The 26,451-nt window shown below is 44.5% G+C and overlaps 1 protein-coding gene across 2 annotated transcripts in view; it reads left to right on the forward strand.

Moving 5' to 3' along the window:
• PKP1 (plakophilin 1) overlaps nt 1–26,451 on the forward strand; it is a 76,863-nt gene that overhangs the window by 31,923 nt on the left and 18,489 nt on the right. For both annotated transcript variants that reach the window (XM_088445774.1, XM_088445776.1), the window contains exons 3-7: nt 1,293–1,762; nt 1,904–2,051; nt 10,752–10,959; nt 22,749–22,926; nt 23,964–24,078. In XM_088445774.1, the coding sequence (XP_088301900.1) occupies nt 1,293–1,762; nt 1,904–2,051; nt 10,752–10,959; nt 22,749–22,926; nt 23,964–24,078 (1,119 nt within the window). The remainder of the gene's footprint in view (nt 1–1,292; nt 1,763–1,903; nt 2,052–10,751; nt 10,960–22,748; nt 22,927–23,963; nt 24,079–26,451) is intronic.

Here is a 26,451-nt window from a genome sequence, read left to right on the forward strand (position 1 = left end):
CAAAATGCTGTTTCAGCAATAGGGCTTTCTGTTGCTGTCTCCTATACATGAAATGGGCAAATATTCCTGTGCCGTTGAATGGGGAAGCTTATTTATCAAGAATTGTGGCTATAGTAATTGAAAAGCTATTTTATAGTCTTAGGTATTTAAATGTCAATTTGTTTTTAAACTTTTTTTTTAACTTGTTGTTTTACACTTTTAGGGCCTGATTCAGAGTTAGGACTGGAGCAAATAAAATATGAGCAATTTTCACCTGGTGCAAACAAGAGTCGCATATGGATTTTATTCTTTTTATATTCAAAGAAAAAATTGTCCACTTTTATATGTAATATGCAAATACAGTGCAACTTTGTGTTTAAAATGCATTTAGAATTAAGTTAGGACGCAATCCTTTCGACTAAGGCGGTGATTCACCAGCACCCTATGTTTTACTTCTGCGAATGTGTCCGAGACGCACTGCATATGCGTCCTGATGTTTACCGCAAAGAGACGCAGAGCAAAAGTGCATGGAGATAAATGCAATATCAATGGGTGGTAACTAAGGTTACCCCACCCCTAGTTACCGCCCATTGATATTGCATTGATCTCCATACTGTCATGGGCGTGTCACTGTCAGTGATTGCATGTAAAAACGCAGTTCCAGTCACTCTGCCATAGGCAATGTCCAATAGTGGGACTTTGTAAGCACATTGATGGATTCACAAAGCAACTGGACTGCATCCACCTCTTTGCACATTAAATCTGCCCCACCCAGAGTACAACATGGTTTTACCAAAATGCAAATTGCTTTTTCATTTTATTTGCTGTAACCTTGAATCAGCCCATTAATGTCTAACACTGTATTAATCTTGGCAAGTCGTAAACATCATTAGCATTACAGTCAGGATACAGCACGGTAGAAAGATGTTTGGTGACATATGTACTTTGAAAAATGAGCCTGTGGCACTCTAAAACCTGGCCTGTGAATATACATATTACACTTCTCTAAAGCTGGGTACACATCAGATAATGTGTACTCAGCCCGAAGTTGCGGGCATTGGGGCGTGGCATGCAGCAAGTGCATACACCCTTGCCGATGCCGGGTCCAATGGTGTGGAGGGACGCGCCATGCTGCATTCTATGAGTGCAGACCACACCCTTTGTGTCTCATGTCACAGGAATGGTTATATATATATATATATATATATATATATATATATATATCAGTATTAACTTGTTTATATGATGAAAGATAAACTTTCACTGATAATGACAATTCATGTTTGATTTTTTCTGCCTTTACTCCTTCACAGCCTCAGTATAATGGGACTCTAAAGAAGGAAAACAAACGCTTTAGCTCCCAAAGTCAATTTGACAATTGGGGTCGACAACAGTACATATCTGTTGGAGGTCCTTTAAGTCCAGGAAGTGAATATGGCTATTTTGCAAACCTCAAAAGCAGTCGAAGTGAGCCAGACCTCACAGGTCCTAATATGAAGGCCACACTGAGACGCCAAAACCTCAGTAATAACACACAAAACCAGTACGCTCAGCAGCAGCAGCAGCAGCAACAACAACGACGCACTGGGAAAGGTGTCCACAACTCAAGCTTCTACAGCCATCAAAGCGCACAGAATTGGAAGACAGGGACCATGCAGCCAACACGCACACCATCTTCCAACTCGGCTGTACGGCAGCCACTGATTCACAACGCAATGCAGAAAAATGATACATGTTATATTCAGAAGCAGGATAACTATGGATGTATGCAGGTGCCATCCAGGTCAGTCAGTAATCTCTAACGACTATAGCAGATGAATCTCTAGTAATTTATCTTTCTACATACATACTTTTATTTATTTCACCTTCATCAATTTTTATTGTCATCAGTTTTTTACCCTGTGCCCATTTTTTTTAATTTCAGGATGGATTCCCGTGATGAATTTGATGGAGCGTCTATGTCAATAGAACGAGCAGTGGAACTCCTTTCATCTACAAATGAAAAGTATCAGACTTCTGGAGCCAACTACATACAGCATACATGCTATCAAGATGAGAATGCTAAGAGCTTGGTATGTCTGGTACAGGAGTTAGTTTTGGTAACCCATAAAGCTGAGCAAAGTTTAGATTTCACACAGCCCGTGTTTCATGCAGAACAGACTGTTTTGAAGTTTGGACGTTACCGTTGTTTAGAGGTGCTTTGTTTCTCCGTTCTGTGCAGTGCCATTCAACAATGTGTGTGTAAATTCACGTTTCTTGGAATTTAATGTCTACAGTACATCTATAGAGCTGGGATGAATATGTTCAATTCTATCTGTTCTGTAGGACTGGTGTAGTAACAATTATAGAATAATATATGCAGTAGCTAAAATTAATATTTTTGAATTGCTCTTTATCAGGATTAATATAGCTAGTGCACCTTGTTTTTTTTTTTGCCAAGCACATCTATTGATCATTAAGGGGCTGATGCCGAATAAAAACCTTGCATGAATTTGCACAGAGTATGCTCACAGAGCAGATGCTCAGGTATGCTCCTATATTGTCCGGAATTTGCATGTGTCAAACCTTATGACTGGAGAGTCACTATGTAGTTGGAAAGGGGCTTTCTCACATTAGCAAAGCTCAGTAAGGCAAATATCACATATATGCGGCTCATACAGATTGGCACGTAGCTGTTAGGAGACAGATCTTTTCCACCTGCTACATGGCAGGTGATGATCATGATGACTTGTAGAAAAGGCAGGTGTATTAACTTAAATGCGATCTGTCATGCGTATTGCTGCTCATAGTTGGTCATCATTCATCGCTTAGGCTGTGCACAGCATACTGCAAATTTTTAGTTTTGCGAGTTTAAGACAGCATACAGTAAGTACACTAATAACAATAGCAAAATACATAACAATGTGCAATATTGGAAAGTCTTTGTTCATTATTTCAACATATTCCTCCTATTAACATGTTTGTTTAATAATAAATAATATAATACATTTTTAATTGGCAGCTTTTGTATTGCCTGCCAGCAGGGACAAATGCAGGATTTTTAGGGGGGCTTCCATATTATATAATACAGTCAGGTCCATAAATATTGGGACATTGACAGAATTTTCAGATTTTGGCCTCTATTCACCACCACAATGGTTTTGAAATGAAACAAACAAGGGGCCTGTTTCAAAGCCACTCGTAAGCGGCAGCTCGTTCGCTCCGAGCGATGTTTGCCCAACTGCGCATGCGTACGGATCGTTATACGCATGCGCGAACCAGTCAGTGTGGCCGAAATTCATGTGCTCGCAAAATAGCGAATGCCTGCTAATTTGAGTGCCAGAATGAGGCGTATGTGGGTGGTAACAGGGGAAGGTGCTTGAAAACGGGGAGTGGAGATCCGATCGCAGGCGTGCTTAAAGGTCAAAACGGGCATTTTATGGGTGTGCATATTTAAAACAGCAGCGTCATTGACCACGTCACTGGGTTTTTTTTAAGCCAGAACTGCTCGCAAAATTGTGGTAGCAAAAACCAACCACAAGAATAGCGAGCAGTTCATACCCTGTTCGATGTACTCGATTAATCTAATAAATAGCGGACATGACGTAGGATGCGAGCGGCCAGGGGGCGTAGTTTCCCAAAAAACGACCGCAAGTTTTGTTCGCTCGTTCAGACTTAGAGGCGTCAACAGACCGCAAACAGCGAACGGTTCATTTGAATAGCCACCCCTATTTTCAGGACGAGCGAGCGCTAATTGCGTCCGGCTCTGAATCAGGCCCAAGATGTGCTTTAACTGCAGACTTTCAGATTTAATTTGAGGGTAATTACATCCAAATTGGGTGAACGGTGTAGGAATTACAACGGTTTCAATATGTGCCTCCCACTTTTTAAGGGGCCAAAAGTAATGGGACTATCAACTCAAAAGCTATTTCATGGACAGGTGTGGGCTATTCCCTCGTTATTTCATTATCAATTAAGCAGGTAAAAGGTCTGGAGTTGATTTTAGGTGTGACATTTGCATTTGGAATCAGTTGCTGTCAACTCTCAATATGAGATCCAAAGAGCTGTCACTATCAGTGAAGCAAGCCATCATTAGGCTAAAAAATCAAAACAAACCCATCAGAGAGATAGCAAAAACATTAGGTGTGGCCAAATCAACTGTTTTTAACATTCTTAAAAAGAAAGAACGCACCAGAGAGCTCAGCAACACCAAAAGACCCGGAAGACCACGGAAAACAACTGTGGTGGATGACAAAAGAATTATTTCCCTGGTGAAGAAAAACCCCTTAACAACAGTTGGCCAAATCAAGAACACTCTCCAGGAGGTAGATGTATATGTGTCAAAGTCAACAATCAAGAGAAGACTTCACAAGAGAATATAGAGGGTTCACCACAAGATGCAAACCATTGGTGAGCCACAAAAACAGGAAGACCAGATTAGAGTTTGCCAAACAACATCTAAAAAAGCCATTACAGTTCTGGAACAACATCCTATGGACAGATAAGACAAAGATCAACTTGTACCAGAGTGATGGGAAGAGAAGAGTATGGAGAAGGAAAGGAACTGCTCATGATCCAAAACATACCACCTCATCATTGAAGCATGGTGGTGGTAGTTTCATGGCGTGGGCACGTATGGCTGCCAATGGAACTTGTTCCCTTGTATTTATTGATGATGTGACTGCTGACAAAAGCAGCAGAATGAATTCTGAAGTGTTTCGGGCAATATTATATGCTCATATTCAGTCAAATGCTTCAGAACTCATTGGACGGCGCTTCACAGTGCAGATGGACAATGACCCGAAGCATACTGCAAAAGCAACCAAAGAGTTTTTTAAGGCTAAAAAGTGGAATGTTATGCAATGGCCAAGTCAATCCGATTGAGCATGCATTTCACTTGATGAAGACAAAACTGAAGGGAAAATGCCCCAAGAACAAGCAGGAACTGAATACATTTGCAGTAGATGCCTGGCAGAGCATCACCAGGGATGAAACCCAGCGTCTGGTGATGTCTATGCGTTCCAGACTTCAGGCTGAAATTGCCTGCAAAGGATTTGCAACAAAGTATTAAAAAGTGAAAGTTTAGATTTAGGATTGTTTAGTTTGTCCCATTACTTTTGGCCCCTTAAAAAGTGGGAGGCACATATAGAAACCGTTGTAATTCCTACACCGTTCACCTGATTTGGATGAGGTAATTACCCTCAGATTAAATCTGACAGTCTGCAGTTAAATCACATCTTGTTTGTTTCATTTCAAAGCCATTGTGGTGGTGAATAGAGGCCAAAATATGAAAACTCTGTCAATGTCCCAATATTTATGCACCTGACTGTATGTGTGTGTGTGTGTATATATATATATATATATATATATATATTTATATATATATATATATATATATATATAAATATCCTCAATATATATACAAATATATTGAAACACAAAAGTTTATATATATATATATGTGTGTATATACATATTTGTATTGAAATTCTGTCAATGTCCCAATATTTATGGACCTGACTGTATATATCTATATATATCTATATATATATGACGGTCTATGGTCTGGCACTCACAGCTTTTATGCTATTACAATGAATGCTGGGGTGATCCTTAGAGTTCCCACTATCATATGGGTAACCCAATAATAACCAAAAGTAACTCCACAGGTTGCGGAGATTAAGGCACTCTCCAGACTTGTTTATTCACAATAATACATAAGCTTTATTAGCATGCGTAGAAATAGTTGCCAACATTTTGGTCCGCATTAGAAACTTTATCAAGGCATAGTACAATAAGAGATACATATAGCTAAAGACATAGTGACTAGAGCAAACACATGTATAAATAAATGTGAGATACAGCCCCGTTTTTAGTCATGCTGGGGGCAAGCCCAGCACATTGAAAATACAGGCCAGGTCCACATAAAATATACTGAAACAAGCCAGATCCACATAAAATACACTGAAAAAACCACTTCAGCATAAATTACCCTGCAGCAAGCCACTTCCACATAAAATACATTGAAAAGGCCACAGCCACATAAAATACATTTTGAAATCCAGAACCACATAAAATGCATTGAAAAAGCAAGATTCACATAATACTTCACAGCTCCTCAATGTGTCACTCCAGCCCCCACCCTTGCCATTCCAGCCCACGTGTGTAATTGCCCCCCCCCCCCATGCCACTGCAGCAGCCCCTCATGTATCACTCAAACCACCCCCCCACTGGTTCTCAGGCAATAGTGCTTATTATACTGTGCCACCTGTAGTTGTGTCCCATATGCAATGCCCCCTGTATATGTTTCCTCTATGCAGTGCCCCCTGTAGTTTTACCCCTTATTCAGTGCCCATGTATTTGTGTGCTTTATGCAGTGCCCCCTGTAGTTTTGCCCCTTATCCATTGCCCCTTATGAAGTGCCCCCTGTAGTTTTGCCCCTTATGCATTGTCCCCTAAAGTAGTGCCCCTTATGCATTGTCCCCTAAAGTAGAGCCCTTTATGCATGGCCCCCTAAAGTAGTGCCCCTTATGCAGTACCCCCTAAAGTAGTGCCCCTTATGCAGTACCCCCTAAATTAGTGCCCCCTAAAGTAGAACCCCATGCGCAGGTCCACCCAGCCCAGTACTTACCTTACTATGCTGGCTCCCGTTCCCGCTGTCTCCCGTTATCTCAGCGCTGCTGCCTCTGCTCTGACTGGATCTGTCTAGATCCAGCAGGCGCACAGAACAGGCTCCTCAAATCGCGGGCGACGCCATGACGTCACCCGCACAGTGCATCACTGGGAACGCTGGCCTCTGAAGCGATTGGAGGCTTCTTTTGTTGTACAAATATGGTGATATTACCTGCGTCACTAAAATTATTCTGCAGGGAGATTTTTGACAGGAGATACCCAATTGATAACCTTGACCCACAATGGTTATACAACTGAGTTTCAGAAGCAATTGATTATATCAGTATTTGTTGTAGCATAATATGGCAGAATGTTTCGACAATCAGTGACCTCTGGGATATTAGATTTTGTTCGGAAGTGCATAATTTCAGGCACCACTATCAGTATATAGGAGGTAGTGAGCGCAGCGGTATCTCCTTCAGCAGTCAAATTATGACAAATTGACTGACTATGAGGATCAACAAGGAGGATTTATAATACGCACAACTCTTTGTAATTTACAATTGGATTCTCTATTCAACAGAAGATGTTATTTTAGGTGTGCTGAGTAGAGACTAAAGCCTGGGCGTCCACTATACAATTTTCTGTCAGATATCTGTCCAATCTGACCTGGTAATGTATGGAAGCAAATGACAATCGTCCATTTGCTCACAAACACTGGAAAATAGCCAAAAATGGTTGTTCAGACAACTTGGTTAAAACACACAAATTTAACCAATTTGAACAACAATTTTTTTGTCCTTTTTTTTTCAATGTTTAAAACCATATGACTGACTGTCATTTGCTCCCATACATTACCAGGTTTTCATTCCAACCAGCCAAATTGGACAGATATCTGACAGAAAATTATATAGTGGATGCCCAGCTTTACTCCTATTACAGTTTTGTTTTACACAGTGTTCCATATATAGTAGTGAGAAATAAAAACAACTCATAGCTCTCTTATTTTATTTATTCAATGTATAACATTTAATATCAGGAAAAGTATACAGTAGAGAAGTATAAGACGATAGATCTGTGTTGTTTTTCTTCTTGCTCCATCTGTTGAATACAATTATTTTTCCCAAGTTAAGGCAGACTCCTGTTCAAGAGTTGGAAAACTGTAGGGGGTAAATTTACTAAAGTGAGAGTTGCCCATAGCAACCAATCAGATTCTGCTTAACAAGCACCTTCTATAACAGAGGTTCTCAAACTCAGTCCTCAGGACCCCATACAGTTCACGTTTTCCAGGTCAGCTAGCAGGTGCACAGGTGTATTCATTACTCACTGACACATTTTAAAAGTTCCAAAGGTGGAGTTAATTATTTCACTTGTGATTCTATGAGGAGACCTGGAAAACATGCACTGTTTGCGGTCCTGAGCACCGAGTTTGAGAATCTGTGTTCTAGAAGATATTAGCTAGAATCTGATTGGTTGCTATGGGCAACATCTCCACTTATAAAAACTCTCACTTTAGTAAATATACCCCTATCTATTCTCTCTATCTCTTTTAATTTTAATACTTCGCCATCCAACCAACTCTTTTTGGGTCCTTGTATTTTAACCAGCACTAAATAAAAGTTAAATGTTGTGCTTCAATACCACAATTCTTCGACCACAATACTACCCCTTTCCCCCTTTTTCTGTTTACCCAAAGAGCAGTGTGTGTTTATATATAGGGCTTCATAACTATGGGTAGCTATGGTCCTTTAATCCAGTTAGGATGGCATTGTGGTATTGTATGGTTACCAGCCAGTATGGTATGAACATCGCTTGAAATTGAATTGCCCACTATGTTTAGGAGTCATCATTTATATGTTAAGAAGACAGTTATGGTGGGTACACACTGGGCGATATTACTGAGCGACTGCACGATTACGACATTGTAATCGTGCAGTCGTTCAGTAATCGTGTACAAATCGTGCACTTTTATGTCAGAAACGACCAGCGATGCGCACTCCCGCTGGTCGTTTCCGACATTATACATCGCCTGAACATGCAGCACAACCTGACGACCTCGTCAGGTTGCTGCATGTTGGGAATGGGGGAGAGAGCCCGGCGCTGAACGATATCGTTAATGATATCGTTCAGCGGCTGTGCTCAATGTCATGAACGACATTGAGCACAGCCTGCCGGGGACACACTACACGATATCGCTCAGGGAGCATATCGTGTAGTGTGTACGCACCATTATAGTACTGTTTGTAGGCTATTGCCCTTAATCCCTACCACTGTAGATTTTAATGTAGATTTATATTGTCAATCCCACACTAGGAGGCCATTACCATGCCACTGCCTTCTTAAATGCATCTGCTGGACAACTGATTGATTTAAATTATTTTTAGGCACTGATCAATCTAAAAAATAAAAGTAGCCCAATGCATCACACAGCTTCCCTGATGATAAGCACAAAGCTTTGGTTAGCAGTGCACAAAGGTTCCATGCATGGAAAAGGTGATCTAGGTAAAGTTAAAGCCAAATCCTAAAACCCAAAGTGCCAGTTGTATTATTAATGTGTGCTTTACGTGTCTATGACATGCAAACCATTTTAACGCATACTGTACCAACTAAAAGTTGTATTTATTATTATAATTACTTAATGGGACGGGAAAATACATCCTTCCTCTGCGCAATTTTGCTGAGTGGTACCACTTCCCTTTAATTGGCTTAGCACTGCCCCATCCTTCATGCTAGACTTCAAATTCCACTTTTTCTTTACTATTTAATGTAATGGCTATTTTGCATTGTATCTGTAAAATAACATTTTACTCCATTCCTAGGGGTAAATTTACTAAGATTCGAGTTTGGTCGAGATGACAATTTCGGGTGAGTTTAGGCATGTTTTTCATCTCTCATATTTACCAAAGGCAAACTCTGGTGAGTTTGGGAGAGAGTTCTTTAATCTCACTCATAAAACTCGGGTGAGATCGCAAACTCGAATTTTCTCACCATCGGGCAAACTCGGAAGTACTTTTCATGAAAAAGATGCAGTTTGCAAATTTACTAAGATTCGAGATTTCAATCTCGGGTGAGATTAGAGCAAACTCACACTCCTGAGCTGCGAGTTTGCCAGAAACATATACAGATCAGTGTGATTTGTGTATGTTTCTGCATGTGTACTTAATTTATTTATAATATAAAAAATATACATTATGTAGGGTCCTCCCCCAAAAGTCATAACCAGCCCCGGATTGGTCAGCCAGTCCTGGTTCCAAAAATTACGGGGAAAAAAAAAAGAGAAGGGTTCTGCCGTAATTTAGGAACCAGCACCTGGCTGCAGGGCCAGTGCTGGTTTTACATATAGGGGGGGGAAAATTGCATAGGGTCCCCCTATATTTAAAATCAGCACCAGACCCAAACCGACCGGGGTGTAATGCTACAGCCAGGAGACCCTATTACCGGGTCTCCATGGCCAAAGCATTCTCACCCCAAGCCGGTCAGGCCAAGCTGGGGATCTCAGGGGAGGTGAGAACTCCCACAAGAAGGGGTCCCCCCTTTCCCAAAACCCATGGCTTGGTCTGAAGGCTGGAGCTCTTCTCCACACTCCAGGGCTGTGGGTACAGGGGTAATAAAGTGTGAAATAGTAGAAAACTATTGTATTTTACAGTGGAACTACAACCAGCACTGGCCCTGCAGCCAGTTGCTGGTTCCTAAATTACAGGGAAACCCTACTCGTTTTGTTCCCAGTAATTTTTGGAACCAGGACTGGCTGACCAGGCCGGGGCTGGTTATGCTTTTGGTCCCCCCGACCCTGGGTCAATTTTTTTAAAACATTTAACCCGTTTTTTACAGTTACAACACACAAGCAGCCTTCACATATCTCACTGATATGTGCAGGCTGCTAGCTCGGGAGAGTCTTGCAGAGAGAAAACACTGCAGTCTCAGGTGAGATAATCTCATCTAAACTTGCAACTCGGGGGAGATATCTCGATCTACTTCACCATCGGAAAACTCACTTTCAGCTAAACTCACTTAGTAAATTTGCGAGATGAAAAACGGGAAAATCACCCGAGATTCGGCTATGCAAATCGAGATTAAAAAAAAAAAAAAAAACTTGACCAAATTTGAATCTTAGTATATTTATCCCTTAGTATATGAATAGAGCTTGGATGACAATTCATTCTTTTGGTCTCTGTTTTCAGGTTTACCAGCAAAATGGTATCTTCAGGCTAATCAACCTTTTTCAGAGCTCCAATCAGAATGTGCAGCAGGCAGCAGCTGGCGCCCTGAGAAATTTGGTATTTAAAAATAACCCAAATAAAATTGAGACAAGCCGGCAAGGAGGTGTTCGTGAGGCGGTCAATCTTTTGAGGAGGACCCCCAATCAGGAAACCCAGAAACAGATAACAGGTCAGCAATTTGTGATAAAATGCCAAATTTGTATTTACTTCTGTATCTGTATTAAATTGTATTTATCTTTGTATCAATGGTAGGGGCAAAGTATTTTTTCTCATAATTTACTTATCTTATGTAAACCCTTTAAATTTAAACAAACCATGCAGAGTATTATGAATAAAAATTTTACTAAACAGTTTTTATTAAGACCAAATTATGTTATAGCAATACCTATGTTCTATATTGTCAAATCAGACAATCTAAAATAACATTGAAGAGACAAAAATAGTAAATACATTTTATACTACTACAATTTTCCCCAACATCTCTGAATCAGGCCCATTGTCAGGTAGGAATTATGGATTTTTGCCATAGGTATTTTGCATGGGATATATACCCAGGAGTGTGTGTTCTGGCAGATGAATAGGCAGGTACTAAGGGCCTGATTCTGATGTGGACAGTATTGACCAGCCGCAGGGAAGCGACTGAGCAATACCGTACAACTTAAATCCAAATGCAGCAGGAGGTATCTGTAGGAAAATAGAGAGCCTCCTGCATGCATCTGCATTCAAAGTACTGCGTCCAAAAATGCAGCATTGGATCACCATAGCGACTGGTCGCGATGGTCGCAGCCCTCGGCTAGTCTGCATAAGCCGAAGCTACTACTTTCAACTATGACATTTAAGTAGTAGCTCCTGCAGGTTATTACCCCTCATCTGTGCCCCCTGAAACCCAACCAACTAAAAAATCAGTGCTTACCCTCGGGTCACAGGGGCCTGATACTGTAAGGATCGTAATTGCAGAGCTGCACGCAGGCATATATGGTAATGCAGCAGGAGCCATCACGCCTCCTGTGCATTACTTAACGGAGCTGCGTTGTCCAACACAGCATCGGTTAATCTGCGTTCATCGGCCAGAGTCCCGCAGCTGGCCGCCGCAGTTTACAGGAGGAGGCCAGGAAATCTCCGTCACGAGACGGGGATCCTGGCTTCTTTAATCTCCCCGCAACGGCGGCAACACGCCTCTGTTCTGTAAACGGAGGGCATCGCCACCCCCCTCCCCACCCACAAATGGCTGCAGACTGTCAATCACTGACAGTCTGCTGCCAGTTTGCGTGCGGCCTCGCAGATCCGTTCTGCACATACGCAGAATGAGTCTCGCGCCTGCGCAGATTCCTGAACATCGGGAATCTGTGATGAGTAGTGCACTAACGTGCACTGCTGAATTAGGCCCACAGTCCACTACTGAGTGCATTTTCACTTTAACCCTAACCTACCCCTCCCGTAACCTAACCCTCCTCCCCACCGCAGCCTAGGATTCTGACTGTCGGGATGTTGACTACATCCCATCCCAGCAAAATATTGTACGTCTGCAGGGATCCAGTGGCTGCATACTGAAATCTGAGCCATATGCTCCCTGAGCGATATCGTGTAGTGTGTCCCCGGCAGGCTGTGCTCAATGTCGTTCATGACATTGAGCACAGCCACTGAACGATATCATTAACGATATCGTTCAGCGCCGGGCTCTCTCCCCCATTGCCCAACATGCAGCAACCTGACGAGGTCGTCAGATTGTGCTGCATGTTCAGGCGATGGACAATGTCGGAAACGACCAGCGGGAGTGCGCATCGCTGGTCGTTTCCGACATAAAAGTGCTCGATTACTGAGCTATTGCACGATTACGATGTCGTAATCGTGCAGTCGCTCAGTAATATCGCCCAGTGTGTACCCACCATTAGAGGTTGCCCTGTGTAGCAGAATAGCGATGTTAATTTGCACTGTGTAGTTGTTCATACAGTACGTACAATTTAACAGTACCCCATAGATTTACCCCCACATGCAGAACCTAATAAGTTGTACTGGACCTATACCCTCAGATTGAGAACACACACAGAGAATTACGGCCTGCATGTCGTACTTCCGAAGTTGTCCTGAGCAGTTTTTCATACATACAGATTAAAACACTTGCAAACAATTGCTGGATGCATATAGAAATTAGAAGTTATACTGTATAGTCAATCCATAGAGACTTTTATACAACCCACATTGTTACCCAGTTTATAGAACCAGTGAAGTTGCACTGTGTACGTACAGATTAATAACACCCTGATAGTTACCCCTGTTTATGGAGCAGGGGAAATTTTACTGTGTGGTTATCCATGCAACCAGATTAATAATACCAAGATAGTTACCCATTTTATAGAACAAGGGAAGTTATTCTGTGCAATTATCTATACAAATAAATAATAACTGCATAGTTGCACCCAGCTTATTGAACAAGGGAAGTTGTACTGTGTAACACACCATGAGATTACACATAGCATATGGAATATAATAAATTGTACCAAGTAGTAATTAAAGAAGCAGAGAATTAAAAGAGGAGTTGTATTATGCAGTTATCTATGCATACGGATTAATAATGTACACCAATGACTTACACTCAGCCTATAGTTGTACTAAGTAGTTGTCATGATAAGAGATACGTGCGCTCCTGGGTTGTGTGTGTATGGTCAGGGAGGGGAGGGAGAGAGAGGGGGTAGTTGGAGGGAGGGAGTGGGTGGTGAGTGCGTATTGTGGTGTGAGATAAAGAACACACAGTAGGCTGGGTGGGTGAGTGAAGGTGACAGATTTTATTTGTGTTGGTAATAGTTTCTTCTTTTGATTGGAGGCACAGTGCTCCTCGGGGATCGTTGCATCTCTGTATTGTTTGTGGGGCGTGTAGTTGCCCAAAGTGGTGGTGGAGGGGATGAACAGATGCAGTCCACAGTTTGGGAGATAGGTATACCCTTTCGGGGGGGCTCCTTGACATGCAGTCCTTACTACTGCATGTTCCCCTGCTACAGACACACAAAACGACCCACATGACGGACAAATCAGACGCGACCACACCCTATCACAAACACCCAACATTACCCACTGACACAATTAAGACACACACAGAGACATGTACCCTACACACAATCAGACAACCGTCACTACGGCCATACCTAGCACTGTGTCTCAATATACAGGTGCCACACATCGATACAGCCGCAACCAACCCATCTAGTAAGCACGACCCTACATCTGCCCAATTTAGCAGCACACATACACAGTCCCCACAACCAAACCACACATCCAAACACAGACCGAACAACCCACCACATCATCTGCCCGCCACATAGTCACCCCTTATACATCCCCGCCAACTCCCGCTTACCCCAACCTACTCAATACCCACGCCACTCCAGTCCCACAACCCGCACATCCCCACAGATCCCCCGATACCCCATACACATCATGTCACGTCACCCAGCTAATCAAACAGCCGCACCTCCATACACACATATACAAACTGGTAACCATAGTTTCCATCAGCCTCACACACGTCCACACACCTCTACCATCCCATTGGACATCCGCCACCACCGCCCACACCAATCATTCTATCCCACTGAACCACTCCCACCTGCTCCTCGATTGGCCCAATCTATGACATATGATGAACCATGCTTCTCTCATCCCCACGCATTACTTGTTCCCATGCACGGTCACAGGACTTTTTTCGGGCTGCACTCACCCTGTGGAATGCCCTCCCACGCACAATAAGACTTTCCACTAGTTTCCAAACATTCAAGCGTTCTCTGAAAACTCACCTCTTCACACAAGCTTATCAGATTCTAGGACTGCCCACCTAACCTTTTATAGCTCCATATCTAACTCTCTTCTTATAGTAAACACCTATCACATCTTCTCTTTCTTCAATTTAACATCCTCCTAACCCCAGGCCAACTTTCCAGTGTGATTGGATTATACAGCCCACCAAGAACATCTGCAATCGGGCAGGACCAATATGTAGCACCTCTCCTTGTGTGTCAACACCTATTTCCCTATAGATTGTAAGCTTGCGAGCAGGGCCCTCTTACCCTTATGTATGTCTTTTATGTATGTATGTCTTTTGCAACCCAGTATAATGTTACTTCAAATTGTAAAGCGCAACGGAATTTGCTGCGCTATATAAGAAACTGTTAATAAATAATAATAAATAACCAGCAGTCAAAAACTCTGCTCTTAAAAGCCAGCCCTCACTACAGCTCAGTAACACCTTGAGAAAGGCCAATGGGCCGAAATATATTGGAGACTTCTGCACCCATCAAACCAACTACCGTTCCTGAAATCGCACTGCCTAACCACTCACCAGCCCGTGACCACCAGCGGCACACAGATCAACGTCCAGGCGCCCACCCACCCGCCAGTGGCGGCCACGGTGCACACACTGGACACCCGCATCTCTCACCATTGGCTGTGCGCCTCGCGACCCGTGCAGCACATGCGGCCCAGACACCATCACCGTGCCCACTCCCCATCAGGCTTGCTGGGTCGAGTAAAGCACGGACAGCTGGCGCACCACACACTCCGCAGCGACAACCGTCATACGGGGACTGCGTCGCACCTGAACAAGGGCGACCACACACAGCCACAGGACAATCCCTGCTCTGCACCCACAGGCACGTGGAAGATCCACGTCAGCCAAACAGACACTTTGGCCCCAACTGGAACTTCGGGCACCTACCAGTAGGTAAGCATCACCCCTCCTCACCAGTGCGGGACGCCACAACTGGGGACAACCCCCGACCACCACAACCAGGGCATCCCAGTTCTCAAGTCTGTAGACCAAAGGTCCAGCAGTGGAACATGCAGTAGTAAGGACCGCATGTCAACGAGCCCCCTGAAAGGGTATACCTATCTCCCAAACTGTGGACTGCACCTGTTCATACCCTCCACAACCACTTTGGGCAACTACAAGCCCCCACGAACAAGACAGAAACGCAACAATCCCCGAGGAGCACTGTGCCTCCAATCAAAAGAAGAAACTATGACCAACACATATAAACACGAATAAAATCTGTCACCTTCACTCACCTACCCAGCCTACTGCGTGTTCTTTATCCCACACCACAATACACACTCACCACCCACTCCCTCCTCTCTCTCCCTCCCCTCCCTGACCATACACACACAACCCGGGAGCACATGTTACCTATCTCTTATCACTTTAACCCACAAGTAGGATCAGGTACCCCTACTTTACGCTGCAACTCCATCCCCACTACCCCCCCCCCCCCCCGAACCCTAACTACATATCCCCAAACACCACCACACCCCTTAGCGCATCCTAACCAACAATTACTCTAAGTAGTTGTCATACCTGCCGGTTAAGAACACAACCCAGCAAATTACCCTCAACATGCAGGACAGCAGGAGCTATATTAAGTAGTTATACACAGATCAAAGGCGCACCCAGTGAATTGCTACACACCCAGAAAATCGCACTCATCGTAAAAAACATTAGTCTTACATACCCATTGTACACCGTATAACCCCTAACTTCGATTAGGAACAGACAAGGCGCAATCCATTGCACATAAGATGAGAAGTTGTACCACTACGAACAGTGCACTCGGCACATGAAATAAAATTAGCTATACTGTACATACAGATTACACCAAGGTATTTACATCCAGCACACAGAAGAAGATACGTTGTACTGTGTGTATGTCTTTATGTACAGACTGTTGGATTTCACTGTCATTCTGTTCTGTCACCCTTATTTTGATTTGTAATTGATTTAGGTATACAGGTCTCCCATATGCTTGGGACCAGAGGTATTTTGGTACATGTATAGTGATCTATTCTGCAGAACTACAGCTATATTATATAGACAATCATTCTAGTCTGTATTAATAAAAGGTTTACAGTTCCAGAAATCTCATCGCCTGTGCATTGAGAGATGGACATGGTTTAGCTATCTGAATATTTACACACTGCTTACGTGTAATGAGGGTCAGAATACCACTTGCTTTCTCCCCACTCGTCCTTTCCCTTACTTACAAAATCACGCTTCTCCTTATATGGTCATTCAAAAACTTTAATATTTATTGCTCATTGTAAAAGGGACAAAAGCAAAGTTTTTCAAAAATAAATAAAGGTTTTGGTTATTTTTCAATATAGAGAATCAGAAAATAGTCATCAAAATAAAGACTCAAAAAATATATATATTTTTGTTGACCGGTGTTATATGTAGGAAATGGTTTACACCAAGCAAATAGTACCGATGAAGTTGCACTAAGTAGTCATCCATACATACAGATTAATATCAGTACAATAGTAGTACAGTGCAGGCTTACGAGATAATAACATTAGAGGGTGATAAAGATATATATAGGTGCAGGGGAAACAGATAATAAGATGATACCATAGAAACATAGAATTTGACTGCAGATAAGAACCACTTGGCCCATCTAGTCTGCCCTTTTTTACCTCAACCCTGTGATCCTCAGTTCCTTGTAAGGATATTCTTTTGCCTATCCCAAGCATGTTTAAATTGTTCTACTGTCTTAGCCTCTACCACCTCTGATGGGAGGCTATTCCACTTATCTACTACCCTTTCTGTGAAGTAATTTTTCCTCAAATTTCCTTTGAATCTACCTCCCTCCAGTTTCAGTGCATGTCCTCGTGTTTTAGTACTACTCTTCTTTTGAAGAATGTCTTCCTCCTGCACCTTGTTAAAACCCATGATATATTTGAAAGTTTCTATCATGTCCCCCCTTTCCATTCTCTGCTCCAGACTATACATATTGAGATCTCTTAGTCTTTCCTGGTAAGTTTTAGTTGCCCTTCTTTGTACAGTCTCTAATGTGTATATATATATCCAACTGGAGATGTGGCCTCCAGAACTGAACACAGTATTCTAGATGAGGCCGTACCAATGATCTATACAGTGGTATTATTACTTCTTTCTTCTTGCTACTGATTTCTCTCCCTATGCAACCAAGCATCTGACTTACATTTCTCATTGCTTTGTTATACCTTTCTCATTGCTTACCTGCCTTTAAGTCACGAGACATAGTGACTCCTCGATCCTTATCCTCCTCTGTAGTTTCCATGAGAGTACCCTCAATACTATATTTAGCTTTTGGGTTCTTGAGACCCAAGTGCATAATTTTGCATTTTTTAGCATTAAACTGTAGGTGCCATGTTCTTGACCATTCCTCTAGCCTACCTAGAGTCTCCATCATTTTTCTTACCCCTCCTGGCCTGTTGCATATTTTGGTGTCGCCTGCAAAAAGGCATACTTTCCCTTTAATACCAATTGCAATGTCACCAACAAAGATATTAAATGGCACTGGTCCAAGTACAAAACCTTGAGGTAGACCACTTGTCACAATTCCCTCCTGAGACTGCACTCCATTTACTACAACTCAGCTTCCTATTCTGCAACCAAGTTCTTATCCATTTAACCATCTTAGAATACAGTCCAAAGTTTTCAAGTTTATTTATCAGACTGTGATGTGGGACCATGTCAAAAGCCTTTCTAAAGTCTAGATAAGATACATCTATACGCCCCTCCCCCCCCCCCCACCTTCATCTATTACTTTAGTCACCCAGTAAAAAAAATCAATAAGATTTGGTTGGCATGATCTCCCCCTAGTAAACACATGCTGTTTGGGATCCTGTATTTTGTTGGATTTGAGATGTTCTACAAGTCTTTATTTTAATAATGATTCCATTACTTTTCCTACTACTGATGTAAGGCTCACTGGTCCGTAGTTACTTGCTTTTTCCTTGCTCCCACTCTTGTGCAGTGGGATTACATTTGCTCTTTTCCAGTCCTCTGGAATTACTCCTGTAGCTAGAGACTGTTTGAATAATTTGGTTAATGGTGTTACCAGCACCCCTTTAAGCTCTTTTAGTATCCTTAGATGTATCCCATCTGGCCCCATTGATTTGGCCACTTTCAGTTTGTCAGTTCTGTTAGAACCTTTTCCTCTGTAAGTATACTTGTATCTACCTCATGTATATCCTTGCAAATTAACTGTGGCGCTTTTCCCTCTCCTTCTGTAGTGAATACAGAGCAAAAATAACCGTTCAGGTTATGGTCTTGTCTCCATCCATAAGACTCTCACTGTCTGTCTTCATTCTTATTATTCCACCATTTGATTTTCTTCTTTCATTTATATACTTTCAGTATTGCATTTTATATTTTTTCCCACCTCTCCTGCACTCCTTCCAAGTGCCTCCAATCTGCCAATGAATTGCTTACACATCTCCCCATCTCTGCAAAATCAGCCTTCCTAACACTTTTGTTTTTGTGTGGCATGAGTCGAACCCTGTCTTTATACTAAACCATACTGCTTGATGGTCACTGGATCCTAGGTTCTCTCCAACACTTACATCTGATATTTTATTACCATTTGTGAGTATGATGTCTAGTATAGCATCTTTGCGAGTGGGCTCCCTCACCAGTTGCTTGAGAGATGTTCCCTGCAAGGCATTTAGGAAGTCCACACTTCTAGAGATTATATAGGTCAGTGCAGGGATAGCAATGTATAAAACAGCTTGGTCAAGGGAGGTCAAGCTGTACAATGTCAACTTCTAAATATATAACAGTTATTATGAAAATATGATTGTCACGTTAATTCCCTGCACTTCAGGTTCCCAACTGTATCAAGGAAGCCTTGTTTTGATAGCTATATACACATCCAGATATCTCACCTCACTGAAAATTGATTGAATGAGAGCGTCCCGTCAGCCGCAAGTAGAGATGTAACTGAAATGCATACGACTCTGCATCGTCTGTACTTGCATACCCGCTGTTTCGGAGCATGCGAAGAGAAAACACACAAGATATGCTCCGCAAACAGGGGCATGCTCTACTCTTGTATCAACCCCATAGTGTGAACATGAATAAAAGTTTGTACAGTATGACAAACAACTTTTAAGGGAATCAGTTAAATGAGATATTTTTACCATCAAAACCATTTTCAGGAAATTGCTATATTTAATTAGAAGTCACTTTGAATAAGACAATATGTGTTATAGTCAATGTCGCACCCTATGCGATATTCACACAAACGGCTGATGTTTCTTCTTCTGCGCATGTGTCTGAGTCGCGCAGTGCATGTGCCCTCATTGTGGTAATGACATAGAACAGATTTGGACGCAGGGTCTGTGGATTTCAGTGGTGTTCCTGGGGGGTAACAGCGGTGCCTAAGCAGACGCGGGCATATTGCTGGAAACGGCTGCGTCCAAGGACACACCCAGGATGCCATATTCAGATGGAGAAACTGCATCTTCCATAGGACTGGTGCATGTTTCGATGATGCTCCAAGTCGAAAATGCACCACGGCAAGAAATTGCAAGTGGGTACTTTAGCATTAGCACATAGCATAAGATGCAGACATGGCTGAAGTAAAAGGCTTATGGGAATCAGGCCCATAATTGTTTTACACAACGTTTTTTCGCCACCGCTCTTCCCTGAGATGCGGAGAAGAGAGTGGCCTTAGACCAAGCTATACATTCTCTGCTTTCTGTAGGAGTCGTTGCTCCGGTTCTAGTGCTGCATTGGAAACAGATGCAAGACTCCTCGGTTGGGGTGCCGTGACGTTACATCTTCAACTTCAGGGTCTTTGGTCATCATTGGAGGCTTCCCTACCGATCTACCATCTGTCTAGCTCTCTTGGGGGCTCAGTCTGTCCTAACTGGCCGGCCAGTGCAGATCCAGTCGGACATGCCATGGCGGTGGCGTATATAAATCAGGCACCAAGAGCACAGGGGACACTGGAGGAGGTGGCCTGAATTCTCTCCTGGGCAGGGGACTTTGTTCCTGCAATGTCGGCAGTGTTCATACTGGGTGTGGAAAATTGGGAGATGGAACTTCTCAGCGGAACCACGTTTCTCCCAGGGAGTGGTCACTTCATCCGGAGGTCTTCCATCAATTGGTTTGGTGGTGGCGTCTTCTGGAGGTGGACCTCAGGGCCTCTCGTCACAATAGCAAAGTTCCACTGTTTCTTGTGAGGTCCAGAGACCCGAGTGCTTTTTGTGTGAGGTCCAGATGCCAGACGGCTTTTGTGGTGGATGCCATGACTGTTCTGGGGGCTTACCTTTTCCCCCGATGTTGCCTCAGGTGCTCAAGCGGGTCAAGGATCAATGGGTGACGGTCATCCTAGTGGCTCCATACTGGCTGCGCAGGTCCTGGTATGCCGATGTTCTCAATCGGTCCGTAAGCCCCGGGTGGCATCTTCCAATGAGGCCATATCTTCTGCACAAGGACCTTCCTTGGTTGGCTTTAACGGCCTAGATTTTGAGACTGGGCTGTAGCAGGCTCAGGGTTTTCCTCCCTCGGTGATCTGTACTATGTTGCGGGGCCGGAAACTACTTTTCGTCATACAATTATCACAGGGTCTGGAAGATCTATATCAGGGGTTCCCAACCACGGTCCTTAAGGCACACTAACAGTCCAGGTTTTAGGGATAGCCATACTTGAGCACTGGTGACTTTATTAGTACCACAGTTATATTGATTTAACCTTCTGTGCACAAGCCTGGTTATCACTAAAACCAGGATTGTTAGTGTGCCTTGAGGACCGAGGTTGGGAATCACTGATCTATATCATGTGGTGAAAAAAGCGTGGAGTTCATGCTTCGAGGTTTCACCTTCCTAATTTCTTGGCATTTCTTCAGGAGGGTTTGGAGGCCAATTTATGGCTTCCTTCTTTGAAAGTGCAGCGGCACTGTCTGTTAATTTCCAGCGGTGTCTCGCCCTTCTTCCAGAGGTTTGGACATTTTTACATGGTGTGTTACGATTCAGCCACCATTTCATCCGCCGGGAGCTCCTTGGGATCTTAACCTGGTCCTCGCCTTGGATTTGGCAGACCTTCAGTTAGTCACTTTGATGTTAGTCTTCATTATGGTTAGTGCCTCGGCGTGTTTCCGAGTTCTGCAATTTGTCTTGCAGGATACCATTTCTCATATTCCATGATGCTAGGTATGGTTCCCACGTGCCAACGCAGGTTGTTTCAGCTTTCCACTTGTAGCAGGAAATTTTCTTTCCAGTATTTTCTCCATCAACGACTTCCCAGGACCGGGATGATCTGACTCTGGTAGACGTAGTCCTAGCCCTGAGTGTCTACTTGGACACAACTTCCTTTGTCTGCCGCACAGATTCCCTGCTTGTTTTTTACGACGCCAGAAATGTGTTTTGCCAGCTATAATGCAAACCATTGTGTGTTGGATCCGCTCGGTCATCACTCACGCTTATTCTAGTGTGGGTCGACTGGTACGGGACCAGGTGTCGGCGCATTCTAAACATGCAGTGGCGACCTCCTCAGAAGCATGGCACAGGGCTTCAGCAGAACAGGTCTGCTGTGAAACTACCTGGTCCTCTGTTCACATGTTTTTAACAATTTTAGGTTTATTAGGTTTATGCCTCCGGTGACATCTACTTTGGGTGTACCGTTCTCTGGTCAGGCAGCCTAAGCGTTCCCTCCCCTGGGGGCGGCTGTTGAAGGTCCCATGGTCCAGTGTCCCCCAGCCTTGATGATAGAAAATAGGACTTTTGGTTACTTACCATTGAATCCTTTTCTCTGAATCAGGCTGTGGGACAGTGTGTTCTCTCCCTCACACTCAGTCGTGCGGTGGTTTGTTCTTCTTCGTCCATTCCCTACGGTTCTGTTTGGTTGTTGATTCCAATAGTTTCACTGGGTTATTGCTTCTCCTTGATGGGCTCTTATAAAGTTGTACTGACCTTCTGGGGGTTGTAGGTGGAGGAGCTAATGTTCTTAAAGTTACAGTAGTTGAGTGCTGGCATCTGCTCACCCAGCGGCAACCCCATGGTAGAAAAAAGGATTCAACGGTACGTAATCAAAAATGCTATTTTTGACCTCTTTCACAATATTTTGCAAAGTCAAAATAGAAATTTGAAAAATATAAAATTCTGATCCTTTGCATAAGTATATTGTGTAATACTTTATCCTTTTTTTTACAGGTTTGCTCTGGAATTTATCCTCTACAGACCAGCTGAAGGAGGAACTTATTAAGGAAGCTCTTCCTGTCTTGAACGAATATGTTGTGATACCGTTTTCTGGTTGGCCAAATAATTCGATATCTGGTGAAAAGAGTGCATTAGATCCCGAAATATTCTTCAATGCAACTGGATGTTTAAGGTGACATATGATAATGTATATATGTTGCAATTTTTTAATGTTTTATTTCAAATGATTATTCATTTGTTTATAACTATGGGCTTGATTCATTACGGATCGCTATTGCGATCGCAGCTGCGATTACGCACGCAGTTCTGCTGCGAAAATATGCTAATGTCTGCAACTGCACAGCCAGCATAGAGACACCCACTACCGCTTTCCCGCATACGTAAGACCTTGCAGTCCTGCGTATACATCGATAACATCGGACTCTCACGCTGAATTACAGCAGGTCTGACCTGTATCAGAAGTTGCAAGTCTCGCCGCATGCAGTGAGTACTCAAGCTGTGGATGCCATCTCAGTGGCTAATTTGACCACTCCCCCATCATCACCCCCCAAACGCTGATGTCCCATCACTCATTCTGCGATGGCTTTGTATCTGCGTACATGATCGCAGTGTGATCGCAATTCGATCCTGCGCACTGAGGTGCATGCGCAGTACGCTACATCACCTGATCTACGTACGCTGTTGCAATTGCAATCTGTGATGAATCAGACCCTTTATACGTCAATTTGTCTAGATCAGGGGTGGGGAACCTTTTTTCGTCCGAGGGCCATTTTAATATATATAACATTATTACGGGCCTGGTGCAGGCCCCGGCCCCTCCGTGTGATGTCACACGGGGCGGGACTACAATCGCCGGTGATTACAGCAATGCCCGTATAATCCTGAGGCTGTTCTAGGGAGCCTGAAGGGCAGCGCTGTGACCATCTGAAGCATCCTAAGGATGCCCCAGACTGCACTGCTGCATTGATTCTGGCTGCAGGTTGCCAATCTAGGCACCCTGTTAGCCAGATGAGGCTAGCACAAAAAAACTCAGAGGGCCAGACCAAATGATTCCGGGGGCCTTATACGGCCCCCGGGCCAGAGGTTCCCCATCCCTGGTCTAGATTATACACAAATAAAAAAAAAAAAAAAATGTTGTGAAATTATTAGCTTCCAAATTCTCCTTTTATATGAAGTTTGTGCAAGACTATTGTCTCTTAACCTTTTCAGGAACCTTAGCTCTGCAGATGTTGGACGCCAGACCATGCGCAACTCCCCCGGACTAGTGGACTCTCTAATGCATTATATCCAGCAGTGTGTGGCCAATAATTGTTCTGATGACAAGGTAGTATTATAATCTGATCTTGCTATGTGAAGTAGGAAAATAGATGCTTATTCTTTAATGTTGTTACACATTTCTTTTCTACTTCAGGGTCCATAGGGTATCCACAGGATACCTTGGGGTATAGGTGTGACGTCAGTCGCAGGGCACCAAAGAGTTAAGCTTTCAGCCTCCCAGGATGCACTAGGTCCCCCTCCTATACCCCGCCCCCGGGCCAAGGCACCTCAGTTTAGTTTGGTGCCCGGCCGGAGTCGGGTGCACCTGTTGGAGTGGGGGCTAGAAGAGCCCCTGAAGCTTATTCTTCATGCAGCTGTGGCTGCACAACTGGATGTACAGCATGGACAGTCAGTCCTGACGTCCATGCTGTCTTCCCTACACCCCGCCGGTACCAGAACGCCGGTACTGATCCGGGGATGCTGGTGGGCGTCTGGGGTCACAGCTAGCGGTGACCCCAGATGCTCCGGACCATGGCCGGATTCAAGGGGGACAGAGGTAAGCAGCGGGGTCCCGCGGTGGGTCCCCGCTGATCACATGGTCCTAAGTCCCCAGGCAGGGGGCTCCCTGGGGACTGGCTGCAGCGTGGAGCCAGGCGACCAACCTGCGCTTCCACTACCCCCTGGGACAGCGGACCGCAGCAGTGCGGTAGCGCTGCGGCGTCCCAGGGGTTAAATGCATGCCAGGGGAGCGCGCCTTCCCTGTCTCACAGCCGGCGCCTCCCCCGCTGCACACAGCCCTCTCTGCATGCTGCCGACTGGTCCTGTGGCAGCGCTCCTCCCCCAGGCCAGCCTCCTCTCTGCTCCTCGGCGGCCATCTTCTCCAGAACGCATGGTGAACGCTGCTGGAAGCGCTGGACGGAAGCATCGTGGTCTGGGTCCCCCCGCATACCTCTCCTCCGCTGTGGTCAGGTCTGTGTATGCAGCGCTGTGTCCTACCAGGCCCTGTGTCTGTGTAGTTGAGTGATCAGCGCTGTTAGTGCAGGAATTGTTATTTCTCTGCATTGTATGTGACTGTGCTAGCGCTGCTGCCTGTAATCTTTTCTTCATCTAAACTGTCAGCTTTATTACTGTCCCTGTTCTTTCTGCTAAAGCCCTTGCGGTGCGGTGCTGCAGGGTGGTCTCTCGCCTATTTAATACTTAATTGGTGAGAGAGGTCACATACGTGGTGCCATCATGTCTGAAAGTGATTTTCCCCTCCGGCTACAGTGTACCACGTGCAAAGTATCGTTAGCGGAGGGGGAGGGTAGCGCGGAGGGCCTTTGCCGGCAGTGTTTGTCCATGGCGCGGCCTATTACGGTTACAGCACCGGTACAGGAGCCGCCCTGGGCTTGTTTCGCTCAGGCGTTAACAGCTTTAGTGGGCCAGTTAGCTCCGCAGCCCGCGTTTACTCCGATGGGTTTGTCCCAGCAGTCTGTGGTGTCGTCACCCATGCAGGGGTTCCCACGACAATTGGTGGTACCCCACAGTCTCCCTATTTCCCCGCTCCCGGGTTCTCAGGAGCCAGCGTGGGTTAACTCCCTGACGAGTTCTGTACAGCACTTGTCGGATGTGTTGCAAGGGGAGTCTGTGATGCGGTCTCATAAAAGGCCGGTGGCGTCTCTGTCCGCTCCTTATGAGGATGACGAAGGGACGTCTGATGATGGGGAGATTCTAGATCCTTACGATCAGGAACCTCTCCATACTAAGGACGCTGATGCTAAGTCCAAAGTATATATTCCTGGACTTATTCGGGCGGTCCGCACAGCCTTGGTGATTGAGGACGAAGTTCCCCCAGCGGCTAAATCTAAGTATGCCTTTTTCAAAGATGTGAAGGGCGATGCCACAGTCTTTCCTCTTTCGGGTCAGTTGGTGGACCATTTAGAGGAGGCGTGGAAACAACCTGGCAAAAGATACCAGCCGCAGAGACGCCTGGCGGTGGCTTATCCGTTCGCGGATAATTATTTTGCGAAGTGGGAATCCCCTCCACAGGTGGATTCTCACGTGACCCGTCTTGTCCGTAGTGCCACATTGCCGATGCCATCCATGTCCTCCCTTAAGGATGCTACGGACCGCAAGGTAGAAATCTGCCTGAAGTCCGCTTATTCCCTTGCAGGGGGGGCAGCACGGCCGGCTATGGCCATTTGCTGGGTTGCCAGAGCGATGGAGCGCTGGGCGGATTCATTAGAGGCTTCTTTTGAATCCGACTGTCCGGCCGATCAGGCGGAGTTGATTGGCAATCTCCGTGATTCGGCCACCTACATCAACGAGGCGGCTCTAGACATTAGTACTCTGGTGTCTAGAATTTCTTCAGCAGCGGTAGCTGCTCGTCGCACCTTGTGGCTGCGATCCTGGAAGGCGGACGCAGATTCCAAGAAAGGTCTGGAAGCGTTGCCGTTTACCG

Source organism: Taudactylus pleione, unplaced genomic scaffold (assembly GCF_031769625.1).
Source record: "Taudactylus pleione unplaced genomic scaffold, aTauple2 ptg000387l, whole genome shotgun sequence".
Taxonomy (NCBI): domain Eukaryota; kingdom Metazoa; phylum Chordata; class Amphibia; order Anura; family Myobatrachidae; genus Taudactylus; species Taudactylus pleione.